The sequence below is a fragment of the Osmerus mordax genome, chromosome 6 (assembly GCF_038355195.1).
Source record: "Osmerus mordax isolate fOsmMor3 chromosome 6, fOsmMor3.pri, whole genome shotgun sequence".
NCBI classification, from domain to species: domain Eukaryota; kingdom Metazoa; phylum Chordata; class Actinopteri; order Osmeriformes; family Osmeridae; genus Osmerus; species Osmerus mordax.
The window spans coordinates 5,404,791-5,415,283 of record NC_090055.1 but is presented as its reverse complement, the minus strand read 5'-3'; the positions used below and the strand labels follow the sequence as shown (position 1 = coordinate 5,415,283).

The 10,493-nt window shown below is 41.6% G+C and overlaps 1 protein-coding gene across 2 annotated transcripts in view; it reads left to right on the top strand.

The window, feature by feature from the left end:
* Positions 1-10,493, top strand: part of LOC136944514 (raftlin-like) — a 42,234-nt gene that overhangs the window by 26,296 nt on the left and 5,445 nt on the right. For both annotated transcript variants that reach the window (XM_067238312.1, XM_067238311.1), the window contains exons 6-7: positions 3,225-3,428; positions 7,992-8,107. In XM_067238312.1, coding sequence (XP_067094413.1) covers positions 3,225-3,428; positions 7,992-8,107 — 320 coding nt within the window. The remainder of the gene's footprint in view (positions 1-3,224; positions 3,429-7,991; positions 8,108-10,493) is intronic.

Genomic DNA, 10,493 nt, shown 5'->3' with positions numbered 1-10,493 from the left:
TCTTGCCTGTCTTGTGCTGGTCACCTGAGCATGGACACTTTGGTTATCATTCCCACTTGAAATAGTGTGTCTGAGATGTATGCACTACAATTACTGGGAGTGTAGTCGAAAGATGCAGGTCATTCTAACCAATTTCATGATCTTTTTCCAAGTTACCGCTGATTAGCATTGTCTGCTATGTTCGTGAAAATTATGGGAGAAGAGAACCTTACTTCCAAAGACGCTTTACAGTAAAACACTTTCTTTAATAGTCTTTCTAGGCTTCATTTATTGAAACCTTTTACGTGTTCTATTGCTTTTGGATTTCAACCTTTTCTAAATTTCTCAAAGTTCTGCAATTGCTGAAAGACGCATATTATAAAACCAATGTCATGAACAGTACATTTTTATTTCAACATTTCGAAAATTCTTTATTGAAACATTTACACTACAAAGGTAGGACAGAAATGTTCTCCTCGGGAGTGGCACAATACATTATGAGTTTGGAACAGAAATCTTCACTCGGTTTCAAAAAGCCTACTATTAACAATACACCATCACTATTCTAAAGCTCACACTGCCGTGCATAAATCAATTGAAGTTTGGCTTCATATGAGCTTTTTGGAATACCAGATGGATGAGCCCACCCACACAGTTTTCCCATCCGTAGATTTTTTTGGGTGTGAAAGCATACGCGTGCAAGGATGTGTGTGAGCGTGTGTGTGCCTATGCACACACCATCGTGAATGTGTGTTTTGGTGTGGGTATGCTCATGTATTCTCTTGGCTTCAGCACCTCGGCCCATCTGGACCCCCCTACCATGTGTTTTGCACTTAGATAATCTCTCATCCCCTACCTCCTTCAGCGTTATCCAATCCTCCTACACTCATCCGCCCTCACGACAACCTTCACCCAGACCCCTCCCCTCCTCATTGCCTCACCAACCCTTTCTCATTCCCAACCCTTCCAACATACTCTCCACCCTGCCTCCCCCTCTCTCCCCTGACATTCCACATCCCCCACACTACCAGCCTGTTATGCCGTGTGATTGTGTGCCTAGTTACCATGTCCCTTGCTTCTAATTCTCTCTGCTGAGATTGACTCCGATTCCCAGTTATGGCTGGCCTGTCCACGGTAATCCTCTTCGTTCTACAGCTGCAGGTGTACACATGCTGTGGTCAAAAGGGGTAAATTGGGTCAACTGCAAACTTTAACCGTAGTCTAAACTGAAGCGGTATCCACAATGCAAATAAGAAGAAATCTATTAAATAGTGCAGCTGTTGATGAGATGTGTCTGGTTGGAGCAATGGTGTCTGGTGAGTGGTTAGTGGGAGAGAAGTAAGAAAGAAAGAAAGAAAGAAAGAAAGAAAGAAAGAAAGAAAGAAAGAAAGAAAGAAAGAAAGAAAGAAAGAAAGAAAGAGAGTGAGTGAAAAAGAGAAAAAGAGAAAAAAGAGAAAAAGAGAAAAAGAGAAAAAAATAAGCATTCACATACTTAAATAAGATAACATCCCACAGGATTAGTAAAAGGCAAGAAAATACTTCAGCAGAGTTGATCTTGTCAGTTGGACAGGCATCCATGAGACAAGACTTTGAAGTGACATGTTTGAATGTTGTAATTGCATTCATGTGCTCGTTAACCTGTTAGCTGCTAACGTCAACACGTAGCAGGCCAGAGAAAGTAGCTTCACAAAGACTGTCAGTCATGTAATACCTTTCATGTGAACCTTTAATAGGTCTCAAGATACTTAACCTGAAACATACTGTACTGGATACACTCCACAGTGCTAATTGTATGTATGTCTGCTTTGAGGCCAAACCCCAAGACAAATAACTACATAGCTACTCTAAATTCTATTAGCATGCATGTTTGCATTTGACAGAAAAATGTCTGTGACATTCTATGAATGTCTATGAAAGTACTGTCTCTTGTCCAAGGAATTACTAATCAAGTCATTCCTCCTATTACTCCCTGTCCTGTACCAATATCAGGTGAGCCAGCAAAATTGTTCAAGAGTAATAGTTGATTGTATTGGACCTTTACCTAAAATGTAAGCTGGTAACCAGTTTTGATGACAATTATGTTTAGAGTCACCAGATGTTTCAGTGAGGACACTGACATCACACACCCTATCCTCTCCACAATATGTTTGGCATGTTGCATGTTGGTTGGTCCCTTTCTGCCCCTCAGACATAGACAAGTTACTTCTGGGTTTGAAACAAGAATTCAGACAGAGATTGAAATGTTGTCACACCTACACACCTATGTTGCTGCTTTGCAGTGGTTGGGCTGACTTGTTTCTTGCTGTGGAATTTGATGGCCAGCTGTCACATCGCTCAAGCGTGCAAGCAATAAAATTATAATCAATTATTTCTTATTTCTGGTTATCTGACTGACACACTGACAGATAAAACTGTTTCGTCAGTGTGTGTTTGTGTGTGTGTCTGTAGGGGGAGGTGCAAGTGTGTGTGCTTGGCTGTGGGTGGATGGCTTGGAGTGTAGCACATTCTGGCCCTCCATCTGGTTCACAGGGGAATGTTGTTGCATTCAATGAAATTTGCATTAAAAAGAATAATGTTGCAATTTTTTGCAGCAAAAGTTCATGAACGTAATTTATTTTCCATACTGAATCAAGACAATTTCATGATTTACTTTCCATAAGGAAGTAAACCAAGAAAAGTATATGTGAAGATATGTGTCCTGTTTAAGTGCCCTGTTTTTGCCATGGAGTTAAATGCATCATGAATTAGAGCTTGATAGAAACCAGTTGTAAACATTGTAATGAATTATTGATCTATTGTAGTATATAGCTCCTCTGTAACAAAGAATGTGTCAACTTTGTTCCACCCCATCTGGTTCATGGTATAATTTATCAGTGTTATGAGAGACATAATTTTGCAGGAGTATGACTCAATTACTGAACAACATGATATCCCTTCAGCACAGAAAATGAATAAACCACTCTTTATTAAGACTTAACTTGAATACTTCAAAAGAAAAAGACCCCACAATCAAAACAATTCAGCAAATAAAGATTTCCCCTTTTCAGAAACTATTTGTATTTTCCCTGTATGTAGGAACATTGTGTTTGACCAGGTATTAGATTAATATAAACAAAGTATTTTTACTTGACTTTCTAATAAATCAAAGGTCAAGAAGTAGTAGTTGTACCTTCCTATGATGCTGACAATGCTGCCCTCATGATGCCCTCATGCTGCCCTCATGCCGCCCTTCTCTGCCTTCTCAGGGATGGAGCTTCTTGCCCTGTTCAACCACCCGGCGGTCCGTGAAAGCCAGTTGAAGTATTACACCGTCAAAGTGCCTCTGAGGGTTCAGCTCCGCGGTGAGGGGGTCAAAGGGGTGGAGGCCAACTGGTTGGATCACATGACTCAGCACTTCAACAATGGAGCTTCGCTTGTCGATGGATACTTCCACCTGGGCAACGATAATGGTAAACGTGCATCACTGTGACTGTCTAAATGCTCAAGATCTTGTTTTTCACTATCAAATTTGGCATATAGGAAATAATTTGCTGTAAGTCAACCAACACATTCCAGCCAAATTTAAAACTTAGTCATTGTTCAATTTGCAATGCAAAACTGTTGTCCATAGCCCCCCACACGTTCTGTGTCTGTCTGTCTTGTTGTTTTGCCCAGTAACCACTCCACTACCCCACAGTGCACTCTCCAGCAAGGCCCTAGGGCATGCTACTTAGTTCTGACGCCGTTGGTTTCAACCAGCTTGAGCAAATATAAGTCATAATTCATTAATCTTCAAAAGTGAACGCATCAGCGACTCTGAGACACAGATAATTAACCTGATAGCAAATTAGTGCCTCCTTGCATATTTTATGTAAAGGGAATGGGGTAATGAACTGTGTTATTATAATTCCATTTTCATTTTTCTATTGGGTTAGTCTAATGTATTTTGCATATGTGCCTGAGATTGGCACATAGAAATGCCTGGTCTGGAAAAGTAAATATATAGTAAACTTTCTACAGTTCTGCTTGGCTGAATAAATGTGTTCTTTACTTGAGTGTCCCATAGTGGAAACATCAAGACTATAGACATCCATTTTCAAATAGATAACAGGTGCTGATGTTTAGCTTTTAGAAATCTTTGAGCTATATCAAAGACCAGGCAGCATCCAGCCGCTTGTTAGATAATTAGATAATTAATTATACAATTATATCAAACAGAGGATCGGCTTATTTTAACAAGCCTTGAGAACACATGGCTGTACACACATCTCCAAATATAGCACCTCTTTGAGATACATTTTTTATTAATTACAAGAGACACTCCCCCCAAAACTGGAAACCAGCTTCACCATGTAAACATCAAGGACATATTCAGTGGTAAAGATCAGGGTGATCATAATGAGTGTACACAATTGTTTGTTACCATGCAGGGTATGTCAAGTTGTTAGTTTAATAAGGAGGCTTATGTTTGAAGTTATTAACGGATGTAGTTTAGCAATGTTTGCAATCTTCCCATAAATGAGATACTCTGTATTTAAATGAAACTAACAGTGGAATGTCCAAAATCTAGGGAGATGTAGAATGTTAGAATTGATCGTGTTAAATGTGTGAACTGGATAGTTTAAACAACAGTGTGAAGCGGGGTGAAGAGAGTCAGGGAGATATATGTTCTTGTAGATGAGAGAGTATGTTAGATTCATGTTGAATTGAGAAGAGGTGCCAATAGTTCAATACCAGTTGACAAAATTATAAATAAATAAAAAAGTCCAAACAATGTTAATATAAATCAAGTATGGTGAAATCAAAGAGTAGTTCAGTTTTTAGAGACCAATTTGATCTGCAGTTTCCTGATGGCAGCTAAGTATTCACTTATTACTATTGAAGGTGGACATTTTCAGCTCAGGGATTCAACTATACACTGTAACCCCTGGTTGAATCTAAAACAAGCCAATAAATTAATTGACATTTTGTCACCTATAAAGAAAGGGACACCATAAAGTAAAAAAGTTGCAATGGGTCCCATCTACAGGCTTATATGTTGTTTTCATTAAATTGCCAACAAATATAACCAGATCATCATCATTTTATGACTTGACACCTCTGCATTCTCTGCCCTTGTTTTGCTGCTATTGTTTTCCTTTCTTTCACATGCTTCTTTGTTCATTCATGCATTCATATTTATATATTCCTCCTTATCTGGTGCCCTTTTCCTAAACACAACACCACCTCCCTATTGTGCTTGTTGTCGACTGACGGGGATGGTCCAAGGGAATACGCACACACCGCACACTCACAATCACACTCACTCACAAACCGTCTCGCCCCATCCCGCTCACCCAGAAGATGGGTTTCCATGGTGAAGCTTGCTGAGGAGGCGTCGGAGGTTGAAGTGTGTGGGGAGGGGTTGGTGGTGGTGGTGGTGGTGGTGGTGGTGGGGGGGGGGGGATCCTGTTAAATATTGTGGCTTGGCTAGGCGGGAGAGGGTGGGAGTGGGTTCGTAGAGAATAGAGACTTATACAGCACTGAGGGGTCGGATATTAGACCATTATTGAATTGAGCAGATTCTCCACCAGTAGAGCATTCTTCTCTTCTGGCCCTGTGTCATGAGACGACCTTTAAACATTCATACTCAGCACGTCACCTTAGCACAGCAGCAGACACGCACACTCCATCTCCCAAACACGTACACACAGCCAAAGCTCGGCTGGAGTTCTGAGATGGGGGAACGAGTTTGTTTACTGGTGAACTGACACTAATGGTGTTGACGGGGAGTTTTTTTTATTGTTACATTTAGCTTAAGCTATCTCCAGTCCCACTATAAGGATTTGTAGGCTGGGCTGTGAGACATTGAACCATTCATATGCATGACAGTAAGCTTTGGGCTTTATATATTCAGGCAAAGCAGAAGGAAGATCCAGGCGTATGAAATTCCAATACGGTATTAGTTTAGGAGGGAAATGATGTGCTTGCATTTTTGGAGAGACAATGTCTTGGATGTAGAATTAGAGGCTTGAAGGCCTGTGTGTGCATGTATGTGTGTGTCCTGCTTGCCTTCATGTCTGTATGTATATTTCTCTGCAGGTGTCTCTTTAGATGGTGGGTAGACAACAGTATGCCTTACCATTCAAGTCATATTCTTGACAAAATCCCCTTAGCTACAGCCAGAAATCTGCCTAGAAACAACAGATGCGTGGTCCCAAGCCTCCAGACCTTTGGCTCACCGGGGAAGAGCCCCGACCAATCCACACACATTACTAACCTCCCCATCCATCCCTTTCTCTCTCTGTCTCTCTCTTTCTCACTCCCTCTTTACCTCTGCATCTGCCTCTCCCTCTCGGTTCCGAGCTGTCCCATTTAAAATATAGATAAGCTGTCACAGCCATGTCTCCTTGTCTGTCAGGCAGTGCTGAGCACACATGTTTAAATCATGTCAGTAGTAGACATGACTTGGGGCAGGGGCAGTTAGTGGCTTCCACTCGGTCAAGACAACCTCAAGCTCACACAGTCCTTGTGTGTGTCTCCCTCAAGGAAGTCTGCTTGCCGAGTATGTGTGAAGCCAACATCGGTCTCCAGAGCTTTTTTTTCTTCCAGTTCCTGTTGTCTGTCAGTTCCTTGACACCCCGCACTGATTTCTGGTGCTCTGTGTCACAATGTGTCAGGCTGTGTCACCCTGTGTCTCCAGCTGTCTCTCTCTAAAGTCATTCTGTCTTTATGTTCCCTCGCTGTTATTTTCAGTCTCAGTCAAGCATTAGCATGTGTCTCTATGTGTGCTAGCCCCGGGTACTTTGGACGTTTTGGAAGGGTACAAGTTGGTGTCTCGTGAGATACCCTTCAGTCAGTAGAAGACGCATAATGTTTACATTATTTGCGCGGCCTCTTTTCCCACCGCGGTCTCTTTCCTCAGCCCCTTCTGCTAAGTGTCTGTCTGCATCACAGACCAGGCGTGTTTCTCCTAAAGCAAAGAGACAGAATCGCTGTGTGCATCTCACCTGAGTGATCCTGCAGCACTGGCGAGGAACGATCAGGCCGACACAATCTCCGCAAGGGCTTTCCAATTATACGCCAAGTAGGGACGACTGATGAATGATGTGGGGAAGATGGAGAGGTGGATGGAAGAGGGAGGAGGGAAGGAGGTAGAGGGGGTGGGTGGTTTGGGGGCCGGGGGGGGAGGGGGACAACGACAATGTCTGTATTTGAAAAGAGCCAAGAGATGTCTGTGAGATGTCTTCAATTGAGCGCGCTCAGGCCCTAAATGGGTTTTCTGGGGAGAAAATAAAGGAGCCCTGTCGTCCCTCCTCCTCTGACCGGGCTCCCCAGCCACCCCTTGTTCCCCCATTATTATGGCCACGTAATGAAATGTGGAGTGTCTCATGGTGGAGCCTGGGTCCAGCAAACTGTATTAGTGTGTAAATGGTGCGGGAGTAATGAGAAAGCACTCAGGCCAGGAGAGAAGTCTGGTCTGGTCTACAAAGGTTTGGGCTGTGTTTTTCACGCTGCTCAGTGCAATAACAAGAGAAGAATAGCCCTTCTTTGTCAGGCAGTGGGTTTTATCCGGGATGCCAATATGGCCATATTGGCCATATTGGCATCTAAAGACAGTCTGTTTGTTGTGCTAAAATGTAATTGTGTATTGTTTTAGCCATTGTAATATGGGTCCCTCAGTCTCAAGTGAAGTCATGGATCATAATTTATCCTGAATGTCATGTGCAAACAGTATTTGTGTTCAATCATGCTCAATGTATCAAAAAATGAATCGGTCCATCCTATAAGGTCTATTTAACCATTCGTCACAGTATCTGTCTAATAACTCACCCACTCCACCTCCATACAAAAAAAACGTAGGAACATATCCAGACCTTGCGTTACAAATACAAATGCCGAGTCTAGCCTGTGTAATAAATGACCCACTGCATGTGGGGTTGCTGGGCGGCTGCATAATCTCATTAAGTTTCCTTCTGGCCCCAAGGCTTGGCAACAAGACACCCTCTGTCGTGTAAATAGTCTCTCATGGCCGTCCTCTCTATTCTCTGCAGATTTGCTGCCTAAGTCGGTGGAAAGCGTCTTCATCTTCCAAGAGGCAACAGAGGGGGAGTCGAACACCACCACCACCTATGACGCCATCGTGGTTGAGCAGTGGACCATCATCCACGTGAGTGGGTTTGAATGCACCTCTTAGTGGCTTCCCCCTCTCATGTTGCAGTTGTTTGTCTTGACATTGAGAGTGGTAGTTGTCACTTTGAAATGTTCCCTGTGCTACCAGTGATCCAGAGGCAAATATCAATTCATGAGACATGTGTCGCAGTGGCTTGTCTTATCTCCCTTATCTAGCTCTTATCTGCCCAGCGATTAAGTCCACAGTTTGTAGAAATCCAAGTTGGAAATTGATTTCTGTCTACTTTGTTTGGGGGCATTTCTTTCTGACGTGAATGTGTGTTGCATGAGAGCCATCAGTATGATCATGTGTGTGTGTGTGTGTGTGTGTGCATGTGTGTGTGTTTGTGTTGTGTAAGTGTGTGTGTGTGCTGATGTTATCACAGTAATCGAGTTTGGATTTTCTAGCCCTGGGGCTGTGAAAGTGTGAAAGAGACTTTTGTCCTCAAAATGTGACTGTCATTGTCCATCTCAGTATTGATAGCCAGTAAAAAGACAGTATGGCCATGAAAATCACTTTTTAACCTCAATCAACTAATTTGACAAGTGATATAGTATAAAGTTAAATATTATTCTATTTTGCCTGTCACATATCAAGTCTTTGAGGTAGATAAACAAACTTCACTTGACTGAAAGAGCACTCAGCCTACCATCAACTAGTTAACTGTACAGACAAACTAATGTTTTTGGCTGTGTTTTAAAATGTCTGATGAAGTTGGATGTAATTGTGCATCTTACATTTTTGTGCCTCGTTATATAAAAACCGATGTTTTTGTACCATGATGTACTGTAAAAAGAAGATGTACATGGCAACACCTATAGTGAAATGATTGTAGTTAGTAGAACTGATTGCAGTTACACTTCATTACGGTTTAGCTGTACAAGTTATTATACAAATTAAACTTGGTATGGGGGAGGTTAGGCTTTCCAGGGGTAAGTGCACGTTAACTTTGATCTTGTTCAATGTTCTTGTTCAACATTCACCTACTGTACCACTACACCTCTTCCCCAAACTCTGCCTTCTTACACTAATAATCTTATATGCTAACACTTCATACCATTCATGAATTACTATGTACCTACAATGTTCTTACTAATTGTATTGCTATGTTGTTACTTTGTTGTTGACGTGACTTGTAAGGTCTACCCAAGAGTCTGTGTAGATCCGACTAAAGAACAAAGATAGATCTAAATGTGTTCATTCATCTGTTGCATACTATAACATGGTTTCTTTCTGAAGACTGTAGGTATATTGACCCAATTTCAAGGAGTGCACAGAAAATGAATAACTTGGCCGACACCACGTCCTCCACAATGACAGCTCGAATACAGAGCTTGTCTACAGACTCGAAAGAAAAATCAATAAGGAGTGCAGCCTTGGGTTTAGGGTTTAATGCCTGACAGCCCCCTCCTCCAACTCCTATGATTGTGTTACATAGCAACAACAAAAAAGTTGTTCTCTTTAATGACCTCAATGAAGACCATTCTTCATAAATTTGCTTGCTGGTAATGTCAATATTACTTCTTATTCCTGAAGGGGGAATCCATTAGCGTCATGTTATTGTATTTCCGACAATCTTGTTATATCCAGATGAATTATTAAAGGGAAAACCTGAGGTGAGGCAACAGGAAGTTGATGTTAGTTACATTTGTTGCTTATGCGCCAGTATTCTTTGCCTTACAGCTTGTTTTTAGATTCTGTGCCACTGAGTGATTTTCTAGTTCTAAAAATGACTAACCTTGTAGGACAACATTTGAGTAGCTCTAAAAGCAAGCCCTCTTGAATGGAACTCACCATTACATAGCCATTATCAATATTATTTACCAAGAAATTGAACAGATCTGTAGGCTAGTTGAAGTTATTATCTGCAGCTTTCTCAGAATTGACGTTGATGTTACTCATTATTTTCTAATGGTCTGAAGTCCTGACTTTGAAGAGCGTCACTAGTCACTAGAAATCCCTTTTAAAATGAATCTAAAATTCATGAATGTAAACAAACACCACAGCATTAGGATGTGTGTGTGTGTGTGTGTGTGTGTGTGTGTGTGTGTGTGTGTGTGTGTGTGTGTGTGTGTGTGTGTGTGTGTGTGTGTGTGTGTGTGTGTGTGTGTGTGTAACAAGTTCACATTCACACACATATACGAAGGAAAAGTGATTTGGATGTTGTTGTTCTACATAGTTGTTGACATCTATAGAAATAACAAAAAAGTGCACATATCAAATGTAAGCTCACTGGTTAAGCAAGGGGACATCTGGTGGGATTGTATCAGTGTATTATTTGCCCATAATATCTTCTCTAGCAGAGGTGAGAGAGGAGGTGACCTAGATACAAGATACAATTTTCACTGTCCCTGCAAGTGTGAAACAGTCCAGTACTGTGGTG